Raw genomic sequence first — 18,714 nt, 5'->3', positions numbered from 1 at the left:
TAAGAATACAATATATGTCAATTGACTGAAATATATATCTAAAGCTATTCTACATCATCTTCAAGCAAAGGTATAAAACATCCAAAAGGCCATTCTGTAAGATACTACTGAAGAGTAATATCTTTTGATGTAGTAATTAAATTAATTTGGATGAAATTAAACTATATGAATGACAAAACTGAACTGTTTATTGTATGGGAGACTGTCATTTTCAACAGCAGGATGGTGGTTTGTCTAAGGTGATTTATGCTTATTTTAGGGTTGAGCAACTTAACTCATTATCCCATTAATGCAATAATTGATTAACAGCAACGATTATTTTATCAATCATTGACATAGTCTTTTGAATCTGTTATTTTACAAGTCTGTGCTCACTAGATATAAAAAGCCACAAATAGGGTGGGATGATGTTTAGTGTTGACTTGAAATGGGCGTCATAATGTGTCTAAAACTAAAAAAGCAATTGGGTTTAATACTGCGGCAGCACATATATGAACATTTTAATTTCAACACTGCAGTCCTGATCGAACTGAAGATATTTGTAAACGCTGCAAAGTTGAGTTCTCTTGTCACCAGAGTAACTTCAAATCTGAAATACATGACACACTATTGATTCCAGCAAACCACCCACTCAAATAAATTGTGGCCAGAGGCTTCAACTCGCTATGTTGGATGTAGCTTGTGAGAGATAAGTGCAGAATATGCTAAAAGCAAAAACGCCACAGCAAAGTGAATGCTGTCGGTCTAATGAACATCTTTAGAATTACAACAGATAACTGTGGGTATGAACCTCCCTCCAGACACAGCATCACGAGAAGAATCTATAACACTTTTCAGGAGTGAGTTTTTATTATTATTATTATTATTATACTGTTTGTTTATTTTAGCATTTAGGCACTGCCTCTATGTAAATCCAAAATAATAATGTGAAAACATAATGTATAATAGGCTCTATATCTATAATATAATATAATTTCTTCATTATATTTTGTAAAAATCAGAATTATAGCTGTAATAAATTTGTGAGGCTATTTTCAAATTTATGATTCATTATGATTTGGTCATTATTCATCAATAAAAAAACCAAATAGCAATTAAAAAGAAAAAACAACAACTTTGAACCAGAAGTGGTCATACATGTGTCTCAGAAGCAGTTAAATGCAGTAATGCAGGATTCAGTAAATGCACCACATTCCACAAACAGTGATTAATTATCTTTGAAAGATAATAATGCTGAGTATTTAAACTCGACTGATATTACAAGCCACAAAATTTTGCACCATAATAATCTTGTTAGCTGAAGTGTTCCCACTACAGCACATATTCCACCTTATTTTTTTTAATCTTGTATAACTTTAGCATTATTTTTAATAAAACAATTAAAATAAATAATAACATTATTTCTAGACTTGATTCTGCACAAAAGGTAAAACAAGAACATTTATTCAGATTTTTAGTAATCCCTTCCATACAAATGTTGATTTATCTCAGAGAGTATGTCTATTACTTTCCACCACCATATGGCAAGGATTCATCTATTACATAATCAATGACACCATTGGAAAATGCTTATATTGATTCAATGATGATTCACTCTAGCGCATAAACCTCTTGGCCACATCAAGTTTCATCAGCACCATCTAAAATATATTCTTCTGCGTGAGAACTGGATCCAATACTAACTTCATCTTCTGAATCGTAATCAATGAAACATTCTCTATCTGTGGCGATGAAGTCAATACATTCTCTATCTGTGGCGATGAAGTCAATTTTGACTTTTTTTTTCTCTCCAGTAGTCAGGTTGGTCCCAGTAGCTTTTATCTCTGTGGAGCCAAACTTAATATTCAGTTTGACTTTACCTCCTCCAGTCATGTCTACAATGAATGAACCAACCTTTTCTACACCAAAGTCATCTATGTAGACCGGATCTTTTCTGAGTGTGTTGTAAAATTTCAGTTCCATCTCTTTCTGATCGGCTTTTACTGGATGACATAAGAACTCTCTGGTATCCTCTGAACCAAGATCTTCATCTTCTTCCACCAGTTTCCTGAAAATATCTCGACTCCATACCACACCTTTGGCTGTAAATTTCTTTTCTTCCTTATGTTTGCTCTCATCAAACTGTTCACAAACAGAAAATCCATAAGTATAGGAACTTTTCTGAGAAGCCACAACATCTGGGTTTCTACCAAACTCTACAGCTCCTCTCATAATCGCCTCCTGAGCTCTGAAAGGACACAGAACTTTACACTGTTGTCCAAACTGGTCAGTAATGTGCTGCTGCAGAATTTGACTCTGAGCGTACCCACCCACTAACAGAATGTACTTGATGTTGAGACCACAGTTAAAGATTTCCTTGAGATTCTCAGTGATGCCCTTCAGACTTTCATCATAGAAAGACTTCATTTTGTCTCTTGAGATTTGGATGAACTCACCATCCCAGGAAGCACCAAGTTCTGACTGAACAAAGTTTTCTGTGTCTGATTTTTCTTTAGCTAATGATCCCAGTGCGAATGGGCAAGTGATCCGAACATCTTTATCATATTGTTTGAGGTAGGTAAAATCATACATAATTCTCTGAGCGGCACTGGGAGAGTTTTGTTCAAATTGATCCCAGACTCCTTCAGGAAGTATCTCTCTGAGAAACTGCTTAAAATTTCTGTCTACAGTTTGTCCTCCCAGATAATTTCCAGAGACCTTGTGCAGCTCCTTCAGGGCTCCTCCACCCAGGACTTCATGAACAGTGATGTCAATAGTTCCTCCTTTAATAAACAGAGAGAATAATACAAATGGCTGGCTTAATAATAATAATAATAATAACAAAAACACATCTATTGAAGTTGGAGTCATTCTAGTTCACAACAGTCTGCAATCCCTTCCCCCAAAACATTATGTCTTATAATGTTCTTGTATGTAGAAATTTAAAAATGCTTTGTGAATGATTCAATAACACATTGCATCAGAATCACAGACACATTACCTCCACAGTCAACAACGATGTACTGAGTCCCTGCAGACTGATCCAGTGACTCTTCATTGTGCTTCTCAGAGATGAAACCATCTGATGGAAGCTTCTTACTCCAGATTGAAGCTGCTTCTGGTTCCAGTGCCATCACCAGCTTTTCCTTATCTCCTTCTGTTACAATACCTGCCTACAAAAAGACAAAGTCTCATCCATCGGAACATTTTAGAACTTCATTGGACTCTATAAATCCTGACGTTACCTGAGTTGCAGCTTTTCTCATGAACTGTTTAGCTGAAGGATTCCAGATGGCAGGAACCGTCAGAACCCAGGTGAAGTCAGAGGGAATGAACTTCATGCCCCCTGTGCTTCGGTTGATTGTTCTGAGTGCATCTTCTTTAAGAAATCCCAGAGATTCTGAGAAAACCTTCAATGCCTTCATAGACTTTCCAATGACGTCTTTAATCTCCAGATTATTGCTGAGTTCCTGGAGATGTTCATTTGATATTAGATACAGTGGCTTAGTGGTATAAGCAGTCTTAATTTCTGTTTTAAATTATATTATTTATATTATAATTTAATTGTATTTAGCATTAGTTAGTAATGCTCTGCCCAGTCTGGCGTCAAACCTGGGTCCAGCTTTTGGTATTAGCACTTCCAGTCTGGCCCCATCGTGTTCCTTGAAACCCAGAGAGCTGTGGTTCCAATCAGGGCAACTGGATGAGGCTGGTTTGAGTTCAATTGTTGATTGGTGCATTGGCACCATGATTTGAAATCATAGTAATTACATATGCAATGGCAAATTCTTTTCATTCTTTTCAAATGGCTCAAAGTTTTGATGTTGATACGGATGATGAATCTGTGCATCTCTACTACATTGGAAACTCCACTTCAGCCAAAGTTCAATAAATCGGAGAGCATTTCTCCAACTGAAGTGGTCAGAAGTTGGCAAGAGTCTCTAAATGTGTGGAAAATACCACAAGTTCGCTGGACTGTGTCTTGTAGACTTGTCTGAACTGTCAATCTGAACTGGTCTGCCTGTCAATCGTGGTCGACGACAACCTATCAGAGCCTTAATGCGCTGGAACTTTATAGAGTGTGGCAGAACAGGGATTTTTTGTAGTGGCTTGCAGTAATTCGACAACTTAGCAAAAGAGGAGTTAAAAGTGTGATGTTTGCTTTAGTTTTGTTGCATCAAGAATTGTAAGCTGAGCGATAATAAAGGGACACCACATCTTTGAACGGATGCCTGCAGTTTTTTCTGATACAAATCACCACGCCCTGTAGTTCAGAACAAGTTCCTGATCTTGCTCTGCTCCAGTGGGGAAATTTCTCCAAGCTGCAGCAGTAGTTCAGCTGCACCAAATTCAGCTCTGAGATGAGACTCAGATAAAACATTTTGGAATAATTTAGTTAAGAGGTAAAGCCGAGGTAAATCTTTTCCTTAGATTCTTCATTTACAAATGTGTTCTGAAGGAGCTGAATGGGACAACAAGGAACAAATGTGTTCCACGGTCTGTGGGGAGACACTTCGGCAGCTTCCATGTTCCCAGCACCTTTGAGGCTGCACTCTGCTCAGTGTAAAAATAATGAGGACCAAAGTACAATAGGTGAAAGGGGGTAGGCCCTGCAGTGCAAAGAGGCCTTTTGCTTTCTTGATACATCATATGATGTGTTTTATAAACAATTGCCAGGTCTTACTAAAATCCAAAAGGTGTGGGTATATTTGTAAGTTCTTTCTAATCTACCTTTAAAACGGATAGTCAGATTTCTAAAGGGGGAGCTTACAAACAATTTATACTGTTTACAAGCAAAGTTTTAGAAAGTAGACTAGTAATATTAGGACATCTGACAGGGTTGAAGCAGAATAAAGCTCATGGGCATGTTTCAACTATGCTACCCTTAAACATTTTACCCAAACACTTATTTCACCTAGACATGAATATTTCTCTGACTGTTATATGGTTATTCACTGTTGTTTAAATTTCTAGTTTGGTTGAATTTTCTACTCTGAGGATCCCTCCTGCTCAGGACTCCCTGCCAAATTAATGCTGGAAAATAATATATTTAAAATAGTTTTACTGATTTTACTAATGATATAATGATGTATTGAAATAGAAGGATAACTAATTTAGCTGGTATTCTGCTTTTATGATAGATTAATGTTTGTAAAAGAGAATACTTGGCCTAAAGTTAACAGAATGAGCTATAGAAATGGAGAGGAGTAAGGTAAAGCCATTACTGCAACATAATGCAAAGACTAATCAGCCATTAGAAAAACTCACTCTTAATGCAAAACTCCACTGTAATTGTTCAGTGCAGGAGTAGGAGCTGAACAATTTTCTTGTTGCAGATTCGTAAGAGAATGATGATGAGGAAGGTGAAACAGACGAGGGACAGACTGAGGAAGAGGTCAGATTATATGCTGGTAGCCCAGTAAGAGGTCGAAATGGTCATGAAGAGGGAGATTTTCATGTAGAGAGGAGGATAGGTGTGAGAGAGCGATGAAGTCAGAAAAAACCTGGAGTTAACTGTGGAATTAACAATGAATGTGTTTTTGGATGTTTGTAAGTAATAATAATAATAATAATTAATTGGCAAAGCGAAATAGAAAATCTAAAAATACAAGTAAAAAAATATATGCAATTATATTTAATACAATTTAAATATGTAAATATTATTAAGACACATCTTCACTAAAAACTATTTGGGGAAGTTGTACCCAAAATATAGAAATGATCAATGTGGGAACATGCATTATAACATTACATTATAGAGTTATGAGGGATTTGTTCATACTTACTTTGTTGTAGAGTTCCATCTTGAAATTTTCAAAGAAATAATGTTTCTCTGCTTCTTCTCTCCTCATTTCCTTGTATGCAATTTTGGCTTCATAGCCAAAACTCAGAAATGTTTCATCTTCATTAAATAAAATGCAGGTTGGAGTCTTTGGGGTGTCAAATCCATACTCCTTTCCCCACCTTGAAAAGTATGGATCACTTTTTTCATTTTTGGTTGTGATATTAAAGGCATATCCACTATATGCTGTGCCAAAGTCTATCGCTATGACAAACGAGTCACTCATTGCAGAAGAAACTCCTACTAGTCAAGTTAAGGGAGGAATGCAACTGTGTGAATACGCAGCTGTCAAGCAGCATTTATTTCTCTAAACCACACCTCCTGCTACATTGACATTTGTTTTAGACAGAGTTGTTTATCAACCACTTTATGAGGCTGTTTGGGGCCTTTAACATATTCAAAAACTCACCAAACTTGACCCAAAATTGTCCCCAAGGAAAATTTTCGGATTTAGGGTTAGGGTCAGGAATCTCAAGTGGGTGTGGCCAAACTGCTCTTACAGCGCCCCCTAACGTGAGTTGGGAGAAACCGTAGGTCGGAGAGATCTGAAACTGTATGTAGGTAGATCCCCCAAATCAAGAAAAAAAGTCTCTTGGAGGTACCCTTTAAAATGCACAGGAAGGTGGCCATTTTGGGTCAAAGGATAAATTTTGCCCATTTTTCACTTTTACTCACGTCGAACTTTAACAGGCTCCTCCTAGGGATTTTGATCTATCGGCTTCATTCTTGGTCAGAATCCTGTAAGGGCATAGGGCTTTAAAAGTTATAGAAAAAATGTACTTTTCGTATATATTCAGGGGGCGTGGCAGAGCTGCGAACTTGCCGTACTCGCCAAAACAAACAAAACACTATAACTTTCACATAATAAGGTCAATTGGCACCAAACTTGGCATGAGTGATCCTGGTTGGATGCCTGACGATCCTATATTGTCATAGTCTGACGTCGTCTATGCCCCACCCCTTCAGAACAGGAAGTGACTTTTATCACTTGGAAAGCTCCATCTCTGGCTCTTTTGACCTAATCAAGGTGATCTTGTGTCAGATGACAGATAACAAGTTGGCCTCACTTGTTTTAAAGCGCCAAGAGTTTTCAGTGGAGGGCGAGCCGTGGCTGTGCGGTGAAGTGTCAGGTTACGTTTGGCTCTAGATTCCTCATGTTTCAACTGAGCTGCACCAAACTCACTGAGATCAATCCTTGACCACCCCCCAACAGGAATCGGTTCCAACATTTGGTGGGCGTGGCCTAATTACTCCACAGCGCCCTGTAGAATATTTTAAAAAATCAGCCCCCAGCCATGCTTTATCCCAGAATTATGAAACTTGGTACAAATTTATATCTGTCAGGACCTACATAAAAGTTTCTTGAAGTCATGGTCTAAACCCAACAGGAAGTCGGCCATTTTGGATCAAAGCCGCCATTTTCTCTATTTTATTGATGTCGTATCTGAGCGAACTCTTCCTACAGCTTTTGAGATCCAGTCTTCAAACTCAGTCAGCACAGTCTTGAGGCATTGAAGTTCAAAAGTTATCAAAGGAATTTTCCTATATCAAAGCATGTGAGTGTGGTCAAGTCTCAAATCTGGCCTTTCGCCATGAAACATCAAGATGGAATAACTTCCCTATATAAGCTCCCAGCTGCATCAAACTTCATTTCTATCATCACAGTCAGAGCTCATCACATTCAAATGGTCAACAGGTGACACTTTAGACCCGCCCCCTTCCAACAGAAAGTCACCGGTGTTCCTATTATTTTTCTTCCTCTTAATCTCTACTGCATGCAGATATAAAACTGTGTTATTAGTCTGTGTTATTAGTCTCTCATATATTTTTCTTTGTTCATCCTAATGAGAAGCGTGGTGCTGTTTGGTCAAGTTGACTGACCACAACAAACTTAAGAAGTCTACTTTGGCATTTTGAGTTACTTAAAAAAAATTATGAAATTGACAATAGCCATTTACCTGAAAGCAGAGCATCATTCATTACAGAGCAAAGAGCAGTTCTGACTAACTGGAACAATTCTTACAACTAACTGCTCAAATGAATCAAGTCGCTATAACTTGGCTTCCTCTGATCATATAAGTAGTCCTGGAGTTGTTTTCTGTCCACTAGGGTGTGCCTTTGCACCACAAATGCTCCAGGGACCACAGTTTGAGATGATAAATTATTCTTTCAACACTGGCTGTTGGCAGGAGAATGTGAGCATGTCTGAATTGCAAATTCTAATCCCCTGTAGTGTGCATACATCTCTAAATCAGTGTTTCTCAAACTTTCAGGGTGAAGACCAGCTAACCTATTTAACAAGCTGTCAAAGACCACTTAATTTAAAATTGCCCCTGCAATAACACATCTTAATATATGATACAACCTGAAATGAAACTCTTCACTCATGTATTTTTCTTTGTTCATCTTAATGAGAAGAGTGGTGCTGTTTGGTAAATGTGACTGGCCACAACAAAGCACTGAAGAGTTCTCCTGGGGCATTTTGAGTTATTTACAAAATTAAATGAAAGTAACAATAGCTGTTTACCTGAAAGCAGAGCATCATTCATTAATAAGCAAAGAGCAGTTCTGACCAACTGGAACAATTCCTACCACTTACCGTTCCAGTCGCTATAACTTAGCTTCCTCTGATCATACAAGTAGTCCTTAATATAAAACATAATATAAAAATTAAGAAACAAGAAGTGATATCAGAATCTGTTTTCCTCATTGCTGTGTCTGCTTCTTCTACATGATATGTTAAATATTAGGTGGGAACTAGCTAAACAAAATATTAGAAAAATTCTTACTGGGCCTTTATGAGCTTCTCTTTGTAAAACGTCTCCATCTGAGTCATACTGTGTTAAAAAATACAAGCTATTAAAATCATCAGTTCTCTGATTTCTGGTTATTCATGGTATTTTATGGTTAATTTAAAAATCAAACCTTTCTTTGTGTTCACATCCTTGTGGGTTACAACGCTGGGGGCTGGATCTCACATCTGCTGATTCCTGCAGTCTTTAAGTAAATAAAATATTTGTCATTATTTACTTGAATATGCAGGACTGAAGGCAGAAGGTAATTAAGTTAATTTATATTATGCTGATTCACAACAAGTGATGTCTTAAGTTCTGACCAACTGAAACAATTCCTACCACTAACCGTTCCAGTCGCTATAACTTAGCTTCCTCTGATCATACAAGTAGTCCTTAATATAAAATATAATATAAAAATTAAGAAACAAGAAGTGATGTCAGAATCTGTTTTCCTCATTGCTGCATCTGCTTCTTCTACATGACAGGTGGTTTGATTTCTCGAGGTAAAATATCCCAGGAAGATTTAAACCCAGGAACATGGTTCTTCCAGTCCGTCTGAAGAGGAGGATTGCTTAGAGCCATCAAGCAGCTCAGCCAGTAGCATTCAGAGGTCAGAGGTCTCAGATCCACCTTCACTTCCTCTGGAAATTCACCTAAACATTCTGGGAAACCAGTCTGAGAAGTAAATGTTCAATGTTACACATTGATTGCTCCATCAGAGCTATAAATGTATCTGTTTTCTGTCTGGTTTCCAAACTGGATCTTCTGTAAACATACCTTCAGAAGTTCTTCTTTGGTGGTGTGGAACAGAACCATCTGCAGGTTCTGAACTGTGAGCTGTCTGTACTCTTTAACCTGGAACACAGGAAGATGCTTCTTACACACCTCCTCATGCTGATTACACACTTCCTCATGCTGCTTACACACTTCCTCATGCTGCTTACACACTTCCTCGTGCTGCTTACACACTTCCTCCTGCTGCTGCTTACACACCTCCTCATGCTGCTTACACACCTCATGCTGCTTACACACCTCCTCATACTGCTTACACACCTCCTCATGCTGCTTACACACTTCCTCATGCTGATTTAATGATTCTGTGGAGAAAGCTGTTCTACAGTCCAGTTACCTTCTGAGGAGTCAGTCCACCGCTGGACTCAGACTGTTGGAACATCTCTTCTATCTGCTGCTTCCTTCTCTTCATTTCATCTGATGCATTTCCAAATGTTTTCTACAGAGATCAGTTCCATATCAGTCAAATGAGATCCACAGTGACATTAAACCCAGCAGGTAAACATCCTGAGATCAGATCTACCTGAATCAGATCTTTGGCCTCCTTTGGGTTGATCTTCCTGGACTTCAGCTGATCTTTGACTTTAGGCCACTGCAGCAGTTCCAGGTTGTCGTACATCTCAGTCAGTCTGGTTTTACTGACCGGGTTGTTCATGCTCTCAGTGTCTCCTGTTTTTAGTGAAGCGGCCATCTGTGTTGCCAGTCTGTCAAACAGTTAGTTTGGTTATTTATGCAGCAGGTCAGTAAATATGAGGTTTCATCTTTCTGTACCTGTCTTTGACTGATTTCAGTTCTTTCTGTTTTTTGACTGTTTCAGATCTGTGGAGGGAAAAGTGAAGCTTTGAGGGACACATCATTTGAGTTCAGTTATAATCAAACATTGATATAATATTAACAGTTGAATGAAGACCTGCAGATCATTAGGTTAAATATTAGGTGGGAACTAGCTAAACAAAATATTAGAAAAATTCTTACTGGGCCTTTGTGAGCTTCTCTTTGTAAAACGTCTCCATCTGAGTCATACTGTGTTAAAAGATACAAGTTATTAAAATCATCAGTTCTCTGATTTCTGGTTATTCATGGTATTTTATGAGTAATTTAAAAATCAAACCTTTCTTTGTGTTCACATCTTTGTGGGTTACAACGCTGGGGGCTGGATCTCACATCTGCTGATTCCTGCAGTCTTTAAGTAAATAAAATATTTGTCATTATTTACATGAATATGCAGGACTGAAGGCAGAAGGTAATTAAATAAATTTATATTATGCTGATTTACAAGAAGTGATGTCTTAAGATACGTCTTTGTACCTTATTCCTTTGCAGGTGAGTTTAGCTGAAGTAATCAAAACCAAACTAATTTGGGTTGCAGATTGCTGCATAGAGAATTTCGTTTTCTTGAATTAATAAACTGATTCTCTGCTAAAAGCTTCCTCTTGCAGTCAGTTGTTTGAGCTTTAGATCACAAGTGAAGCTTTAAAGATCGCTAACATGTTGGATGGGAAAAACACTTTTAAAAGTCTAATGTAAGCAATCATGACTCATTCCTCACTGTTTAGCCTGCAGTATTAAAATGACATAATGCAGATTTGACAGAACTGAATATAAATTTTATAGCTGAGCTTGTTACGTGATTTATACCTCTGTTTGAGGGATTTCACTTCTGCCTCTTTTTGTTTCAGTTCAGACCTATGAGGGGAAAAAATAAACAAAGTTTTAAAATAAATAACTAATAAACTATGCACTTAGTTATTCTAAGTGTATATATATATATATGTATATATATATATATATAAAAGCTGAAAGCTCTTCAAACCTAATATTGTAATGACGTTGTGATGGGGAGGCAGAACATTGATTTTCTTTGAGCTTGTTGTGTGAATTTTACCTTTCATTCAATGATTTCAATTCTTCTTTGTTTCTTAGAGCAGATCTACAGAAAGGGAAATTGTGTGCAAAAATGTCAGTCTATGTGACTTGCCAAAAATTATTAATACTTCTGGCAGATTTACATAAAAAATATTCATCGAACCAAGAAGTTAGATTAAATGATTCTCTCAACAAATGTTAAAATAATGTAACAGTAGTAGAGCTCAACCAGTATTGTTTATTCTATTGACACTGATACTGAAATATTCAAGGCATCTAACTGCCTGTGCTTTTAGCCTAATGATTTCATTTTCTTTTGTCTTTATAATGAAATGATTATTTACATGTAAATGTGATATTTCACTATTAAGATTGTGTAGAATCTCAGTCATTCATTTATGAATTTCTCAGTTTCAAACTAGATATCTAATTAATAAGCTAAATATTTACTTAGCTGAAAACTGTGAAGTCACAGCTGTGATAGCTATGACAGTTATGAATGAATGAAAAACATGGTGAAAAAATGGTTTAGAAAAACATTTTCCAACATGCAAAATAATTCAAATTATTGCTGGTAACTTTTAACAGTGTAACTTTACTAATTTTACAGTCCCTGGTGTCAGGCTCATGAATTGTAATCAGAGACAATCACCCTGACAGGCAACAGAGGAGACTATTGTTATCACTAATTTAGCTCTTTTTTAAAAATTCAAGTAAATAGGAAAATTTTGGTTAACAGGATGACACTTTTTCTATAACATACAAGCTCCACACATACCCACAGACTAGTTCATTTAGATATCGTTACTCATTTAGAAGTATTTTTACAGATACTCCAAAACAAAATCAGTTCTGATTTACAGTTAATTAACTTGATAAATGTGGCCTGTTTTCTATATTTAAATACTTTTACTGTAGAATAACTGCAGGATTGATGTAATGATGGTGGCTGATAATAAACCAAGTTCTTATCAAGAACCAAATGTCTATTACTGAACATAGAAAGTACATTAGTAAATACAGCAAAAGGTTTCATTAATGTTTACCTGTTTACCATCTTGACAAGCTGGTTGAATGGTCCATTTCCTTTTTGACAGTGTCCTCTAGTGGTGAAAGATGGTATCTAAGATTACAGAACAATAGTTGATCCTGCTTTTAGCTCCTGGGAAACATCTTTCTGAACAGATATTAATAAAAGTGAAAGAGGGCATAATCTAATGGGAAAATTATTTATGTAATTTTGTTGTGCAATTTATTCTTCAAAAGATAAAACTATTACCACATGTAATTCAACACTATTTATAAAAACAAACAATTTAGTCCTTGTGGCGGGGCTGCACAGTGGCGCAGTTGGTAGCACTGTTGCCTTGCAGCAAGAAGGTCCTGGGTTCGATTCCCGGCCGGGGTCTTTCTGCATGGAGTTTGCATGTTCTCCCTGTGCATGCGTGGAGAGATGACGGTTCTCTCCGGGTTCTCCGGCTTCCTCCCACAGTCCAAAAACATGACTGTTAGGTTAATTGGTCTCTCTAAATTCTCCCTAGGGGTGAGTGTATGTGTGAATGGTTGTTTGTCCTGTATGTCTTTGTGTTGCCCTGCGACAGACTGGCGACCTGTCCAGGGTGTACCCCGCCTCTCGCCTGCAACGTAGCTGGAGATAGGCACCAGCAACCCTCCCGACCCCATTAGGGACAAAGGGAGAACAGAAAATGGATGGATGGATGGATAGTCCTTGTGGCTAAATCTGGCATAACATTTGTATGGCTGTTCATTAAAATGCACTGTCTGCAAGAAAAAATGTCTGCAATGAAAATTGATGAACAGTTTATATTCTGGATACATAATTCATCACTTATACACAGAGACCATCTTTTAATGTTCAGTCTCAGCTAATTGGAGACCCCTGATCTAATTCATAAAGGTTGGGCAACTTTGTGTAAAATTATTTTACTCAAAGCTAATTTGTTTGAATGAACAAGAACTAACGTTCTGAATAAAAGGTCTGCAAATTAAGCAGAAACACATGAACCAAGACTTTAAGACATCTTCATTTTATCTAAGGGAGTAAAAGTCTTGGCCCCATCAATATTCACTCACATAAGAATCAAAATCAGCTTTAGTGTCCAAGTTTGTGGAAACAAACAAAGGATTTTACTTTGGTTCCACTTTTATCTCATGACATTTAAAATATAACAAGTGTTTTAAAATGGCAAAAATAAAAATATGTTTTCTTCAATGGTTTTGCAAAAGAACGACTAGGTTGAACATGTCGAAATAGCACTGAAGATAAATGTCTGAGCAGTTTGTGTTTAGCATGTGTGGGATCTGCAGAGATGTTAGCTGCCAATGGAGGAACTTTAAGCTCTGATGATTCTCTCTGCAGACCTGAATGTTCCTTGTAGTCTGAACTCTTTCAAGCCAAACCATGCGTGATGGACGAACCCAGGAGGACAGATTAAATAGACGTATAGAAAATGATCTCACACATGTGACATATGATGTGCAATACATCAAAGTATTAGAAATACTGGATCAGAACTTTGCATGTATTTTAAAATACTTGATCTGCTTTTCTTTACTTTATTTTTCATAACTGAATCAGTCAAAAAAAGTTATCTATACTGATTATCAGTTATTTATACAACAATGTATTGATTCACCAGTCAACTATGAACTACATGCCACAGTATTTTAAATCACTATATTTCATCTGTACAACCAGAAATCAGAGACTAAAACTACCTGGTGACACATTTAAAGATATGATTGTACAGTTTAGATAATTGTCAGGAGCTGAACTTTTCTTCTGAAACTCCAACTTTGGTTTCTCCCCAACTCTTCAGCTAATTTCTTTGCTCCCAGGGGTCTGAGAGGACACAGGACTTTATACTGATGTCCAAATTGATCTGAACATTTTTATCTACTAGTTTGAGACCAGTAAATTAATCCATTATTATTTTAGCCCCCATAGAATATTTTAGTTCATATTCTTCCCAGATTCCATCTCCTGAATATTTCTCTCAGGAGCTGATTGAATTTTCCTTCCACACATTTTCCCCCCAGTTTGTATTTTGCAGCCTTGTACAGTGTCTTCGTGGCTCTTCCTTCCAGGACTTCATAAACAGTCATATTAACATTTTAATCTGTTGACAAACAGGAAGATAGGATGAAATCTTGGCTTAATTCACTCTCCTGGTTTTGTGAAACAGCCCTCAGGAACATTAGAGGAAACAGAGCAGAACACGTTACTAAAATACTATTGTAACTTCAAGTTTTAAATAAAATCATGAAATTATTCATTTAAATTAATCTGTAAAGTGTCTAAAATATTTTATATAGGTGGCTAAACAAAAGCAAAAATATCTATTGTCAAATTAACACTAAACCTAAAACCTTCTGAATGTTTTGGCCATAAATCACCTTCATCTTCAGTTTATCTGTAATAGCTTGATTTGCCAGTAGAGGGCGCCAGCAACTCATGGTCTACAGAGACTGAAGCTCCTGTTGGTACCTGCAGAGGGCGCAAGAGGCTTCTGCAGGCAGGAAAACATGGAGTATAAATGTATTTTGAAATAAATATTCTAAATAAAATAAAACACTCTTGCATATTCGTTACTGCATGAGTGAACAGCTCCACATTATCATTGAAATACATTTACAGAATAACATTTCAATAAACAAATCCAAGGATCAGTAGTTACGAGTTTTGAAAAGGCAATAAAAACAAATGAAAGTGTACAAACTATTTCCAATAAATATCCATTCCAATAATTTTAGAAGTGCTTGCAGTGTTTCTCTTTAGAATTTAGTGTACATATAAGGATTCAGCTTTGTATGTGAAAATTGAGATTTTTAATGTCTATAATTTCTATCCTCTATACTGCTCGCTCCTTGTATGTTGGTTTTCTATGTGTTTTTTTTATTGCTTTTGCTCATTTTTACTGTGAAGCACCGTGACTCCTGTCTGAGAAAGATACTGTATGAATAAAATGATTTTGCTTACTTTCACTTACTTGTAAGTAAAACAAATATTTTACTTATTTTACTTCAATAAGTAAAATACTTACTTCAATACTTACTTCAAAATATAAAACCTAATTTTATATTTAAAATGTTCGATAAAACAAAGTTTAAGAAAATCATGGATTTAAAATTGAAAAATAAGCCAAAACTCCATAAATTACTTTCCTTAGAAACTTTTTATTCAAATATTTGTCATTTTTATCAATTGTTTTATTAAACATGTGTTGGTTATTTATTTTTGAGAAACCTTTTGTCCTGTAAAATCTTCAAACGTATTTGATTTTTTTTCTTTCTTTCCTTTGTACCATGTTTGAATCCTACAAAGCTTAATTCATTGATCAGAATTCAGACTGACGGTAAACTTAAAGCTACTCGTGATCAAACTGGGAGGAAGTAAATCCATCCATCTTCTTCCACTTATCCGGGGTCGGGTCGCGGGGGTAGCAGCTTCAGAAGGGAGGCCCAGACTTCCTTCTCCCCTGCCACTTGTTCCAGCTCCTCCGAGGGAATCCCAAGGCGTTCCCAGGCCAGCCGAGAAATATAGTCCCTCCAGCGTGTCCTGGGTCTTCCCTGGGGCCTCCTCCCGGTGGGACGTGCCCAGAACACCTCTCCAGGGATGCATCCAGGAGGCATCCTGACCAGATGCCCGAGCCTCAACTGGCTCCTCTCAATGTGAAGGAGCAGCAGCTCTACTCTGAGTCCTGATTCGGCTGCGAACCACTAAAGCGAGAGCTGCAGATCACGGCCTGATGAAGCCAAAAGGACCACATCATCCGCAAAAAGCAGAGATGCGATCCTAAAGCCACCAAAACGGATTCCCTCAACACCTTGGCTGCGCCTAGAAATTCTGTTCATAAAAGTAATGAACAGAATCGGTGACAAAGGGCAGCCATGGTGGAGTCCAACCCTCATCGGAAACGAGCCTGACTTACTGCCGGCAATGCTCTTCCTGAATCTGAGGTTCGACTATCCGACGGACCCTCCTCTCCAGGACCCCTGAATAGACCTTGCCAGAGAGGCTTAAGAGTGTGACCCCCTGTAATTGGAGCACACCCTCCGGTCCCCCTTTTTGAACAGTGGGACCACCACCCCAGTCTGCCAATCCAGGGGAACTGCCCCCAATATCCATGTGATATTGCAAGGTCGCGTCAGCCAACACCACCGCGACAGGCACCGACAACCTTGCGGCCACAGCTCTGATAAGCCACCTCGACAATGGAGGCACGGAACATGGTCCACTCAGACTCGATGTCCCCCACCTCCCCCGGAACGTGTTCGAAGTTCTGCCGGAGATGGGAGTTAAAGCTCCGTCTCACAGGGGAGGAAGTAATTACTTTCTATAAATGAAACAGATACATTTTTCTTAATGTTGGTGACGGTGCTTAGATTTTTTCATACTTTAAGCAACACCAATTCTCTGAAAGGATAATGAAAGCATTTGAATAAAATTTAGCAACAGGGAAAAAAATAAAGTTGAACTTCCTTTTATTCACAGCACTGCTTCTTTTGCAGTAAATCTGTAGGTGTGGAGGTAGAACATTCCCTAATGAACAGATCAAAGACCAAGAAGTCAAAATGTTTCAGAAAGAAATGTCTGAAGTAACCAGGAAGAATAAGTACAGGAAGTGGTGATCACTGAGGGGAGGCAGGTGAGGTAATGAGAAAAGTATTGGGCGCAGAGGTGACACAGGAGTAAAACAACCGTCCCATGTACGGAAGCTCCAGTTTTCCATGCAGCCATCATGGGTTCGAGTCCCAGCCCTTCTACCTTTTCCGCATGTCTTCCTCCTCTCTCACAACCCACTTTCCTGTCAATTCACTGTCAAACAAAGGCCACTAGAGCCAAAATGAAACCTTTAAGAAAAGTACTAAACTCATGGGCCAAGATCAAACAAACATCTGATGAACAAGATAAACTTAAGAACATTCCAATCCAAATATATCTTAGAAGTGTGTATGCTTCTCTTTTGTAACATTTAATTAATTTATTTATCTTTGAAGTCAAGCAACTCAATCTGCTTTAAAACCTATGATGCTGTTGTACAAAAAGAACTTAACAAAAACCAACAACGTGACAAGACTGCAAAACATTGGAGAAATGAAATCTTTTCAGCTTTGACAATTTTATACATTTTTCTTTTTTGAAATTGACTTTTAAAATATATCAACTGTCTTGTCCCAGATTAGCAGAATGACTTTAAAAGCCAGCAGCCCAGGAGTTGTCACTTGAGACGGATTTAATGGAGACTGTAGACCTGCAAAATACAAAACATCATTCAGAGGCGCTCATGTCTGAAATTGTTTCCAATCAGCAATAAAATGTTAACAGATTTTACAGTTTTTAATTCCCAGGTGAAACAACGGCTGAAACAAAACAAATATGTAAACACTGATGTATAGCAACCTACTTTGTTGTGGAGAGTGTGTCTTCTGTAATATACATTTTTATCTATTTTTTGTTAATACAACAATGCTCAGTAGTCTAATTCTGCAGGTTTGCGTGGATGAACACTTTTCTTAAACTGGTCAAATGTGGACGAGATTTTATAGAAATTAATGTCTCCGCTATTTTTAACCAATGTATACAACACTGAGTCTGTAAAAGACAGCAAAGATTTACAGTTAAAATGTATTTCTTAACTGTATTTATTCTTTCATGTTTATTCAGTGAAATCCAATAAAGTTTGCACGTGCTGGGTAATTCACAAAAACAAAAGCATTACTTACCAGAAACCAAACTAATTTAGTTGTGAATTTTTTCTTCCTCCAACCACTTCAGTTCCGTTGTTGTGACTCAGATGTCACTAAAACATGATATGTGACAAGTTCTTTCTCTTTCATTACAAAGTATCTCCTTTAATGAAAATACAAATATCTGTTTCATGACGAGAGACTGATCAATGTTCTGAGACATTAATGATTATTAGTTACTTGGGCTAAGAATGTTGTGTGTTAATGGCTAAGAATTAGTATTTAGAAACTAACTGAATACTAAATATTCTTTTACATGAACACAGTTTTTTATATTTCTGCTCTCCACATAGAAAATTTTTATCAACAGTTTGTTCCACAGTTTTTATAAAAACAAACTTAAACAAATTTTTCTTTTATAATGATTCTTTGGTAACACAGTGACATTTTAATTGTTCCTAATAATTTTTATATAAGAGAGCAGAATGTCCCACACTTTAGGAGCAGCTGTAAACTCATAGTTAAGTCTAATATTGAAAAAGCTTTGGGTCTTGGGTTAAATCCCATCTGCATTTCTTACACCTACGCCCAACTCTGCACATCAGATTTCATCTCAGACTTTCATTTAAAGGAAATTGACAACGATTTTCAACAACAAAACTAAACTTGCTGATTTCCCAGCTCAATTGAAACAAGATTTTAGAAACGGCTTGATTATAGTTATCTTTC

The 18,714-nt window shown here is 37.2% G+C and overlaps 2 protein-coding genes and 1 long non-coding RNA gene across 4 annotated transcripts; all 3 read right to left on the bottom strand.

The window, feature by feature from the left end:
* Positions 1-1,456: 1,456 nt before the first annotated feature.
* On the bottom strand, positions 1,457-6,111 carry LOC114148763 (heat shock 70 kDa protein 12A-like). Of its 2 annotated transcripts, none has more exons than XM_028024245.1 (5): positions 5,766-6,111; positions 3,225-3,449; positions 2,981-3,152; positions 1,753-2,762; positions 1,457-1,698 (listed from the first exon to the last, which is right to left on the bottom strand). In XM_028024245.1, exons 1-5 carry the CDS (start codon positions 6,045-6,047, stop codon positions 1,621-1,623), a joined length of 1,767 nt encoding a protein of 588 aa, XP_027880046.1. In that variant the 5' UTR covers positions 6,048-6,111; the 3' UTR covers positions 1,457-1,620. The 2 variants fall into 2 exon arrangements, with proteins under 2 accessions (XP_027880046.1, XP_027880048.1); XM_028024247.1 differs by having other exon boundaries at positions 1,593-1,691; positions 1,743-2,762.
* Positions 6,112-8,610: 2,499 nt separating this feature from the next.
* On the bottom strand, positions 8,611-8,854 carry LOC114148780 (uncharacterized). Its single transcript, XR_003596333.1, has 2 exons — positions 8,747-8,854; positions 8,611-8,658 (listed from the first exon to the last, which is right to left on the bottom strand). It is a non-coding gene; the product is annotated as an uncharacterized LOC114148780 (long non-coding RNA).
* A 178-nt stretch (positions 8,855-9,032) lies between these two features.
* LOC114148773 (uncharacterized) lies at positions 9,033-11,087 on the bottom strand. The gene is made up of 8 exons (XM_028024265.1): positions 11,047-11,087; positions 10,520-10,591; positions 10,384-10,431; positions 10,180-10,227; positions 9,932-10,112; positions 9,746-9,847; positions 9,394-9,471; positions 9,033-9,291 (listed from the first exon to the last, which is right to left on the bottom strand). The coding sequence occupies exons 3-8, from the start codon at positions 10,428-10,430 to the stop codon at positions 9,091-9,093; spliced, it is 657 nt and encodes a 218-aa protein (XP_027880066.1). The 5' UTR covers position 10,431; positions 10,520-10,591; positions 11,047-11,087; the 3' UTR covers positions 9,033-9,090.
* Between the last annotated feature and the right edge of the window lie 7,627 nt (positions 11,088-18,714).

This window comes from Xiphophorus couchianus, chromosome 7, assembly GCF_001444195.1.
Source record: "Xiphophorus couchianus chromosome 7, X_couchianus-1.0, whole genome shotgun sequence".
Lineage (NCBI taxonomy): Eukaryota > Metazoa > Chordata > Actinopteri > Cyprinodontiformes > Poeciliidae > Xiphophorus > Xiphophorus couchianus.
Note: the sequence above shows the minus strand (reverse complement) of the source record. Positions and strands in the feature narration are given on the sequence as shown.

Excerpts from the sequence above, each read along its gene's own strand:
- LOC114148763 (XM_028024245.1), bottom strand. The coding sequence starts at position 6,047 with ATGAGTGACTCGTTTGTCATAGCGATAGACTTTGGCACAGCATATAGT. Across the intron at positions 2,763-2,980 it reads CATCGTTGTTGACTGTGGAG|GAGGAACTATTGACATCACT; the intron begins GTAATGTGTCTG and ends TGTTTATTAAAG. Across the intron at positions 1,699-1,752 it reads AAATTGACTTCATCGCCACA|GATTCAGAAGATGAAGTTAG; the intron begins GATAGAGAATGT and ends TTCATTGATTAC.
- LOC114148773 (XM_028024265.1), bottom strand. The coding sequence starts at position 10,430 with ATGACTCAGATGGAGACGTTTTACAAAGAGAAGCTCACAAAGGCCCA. Across the intron at positions 10,113-10,179 it reads CTGAAATCAGTCAAAGACAG|ACTGGCAACACAGATGGCCG; the intron begins GTACAGAAAGAT and ends ACTGTTTGACAG. Across the intron at positions 9,848-9,931 it reads AGGCCAAAGATCTGATTCAG|AAAACATTTGGAAATGCATC; the intron begins GTAGATCTGATC and ends TGATCTCTGTAG.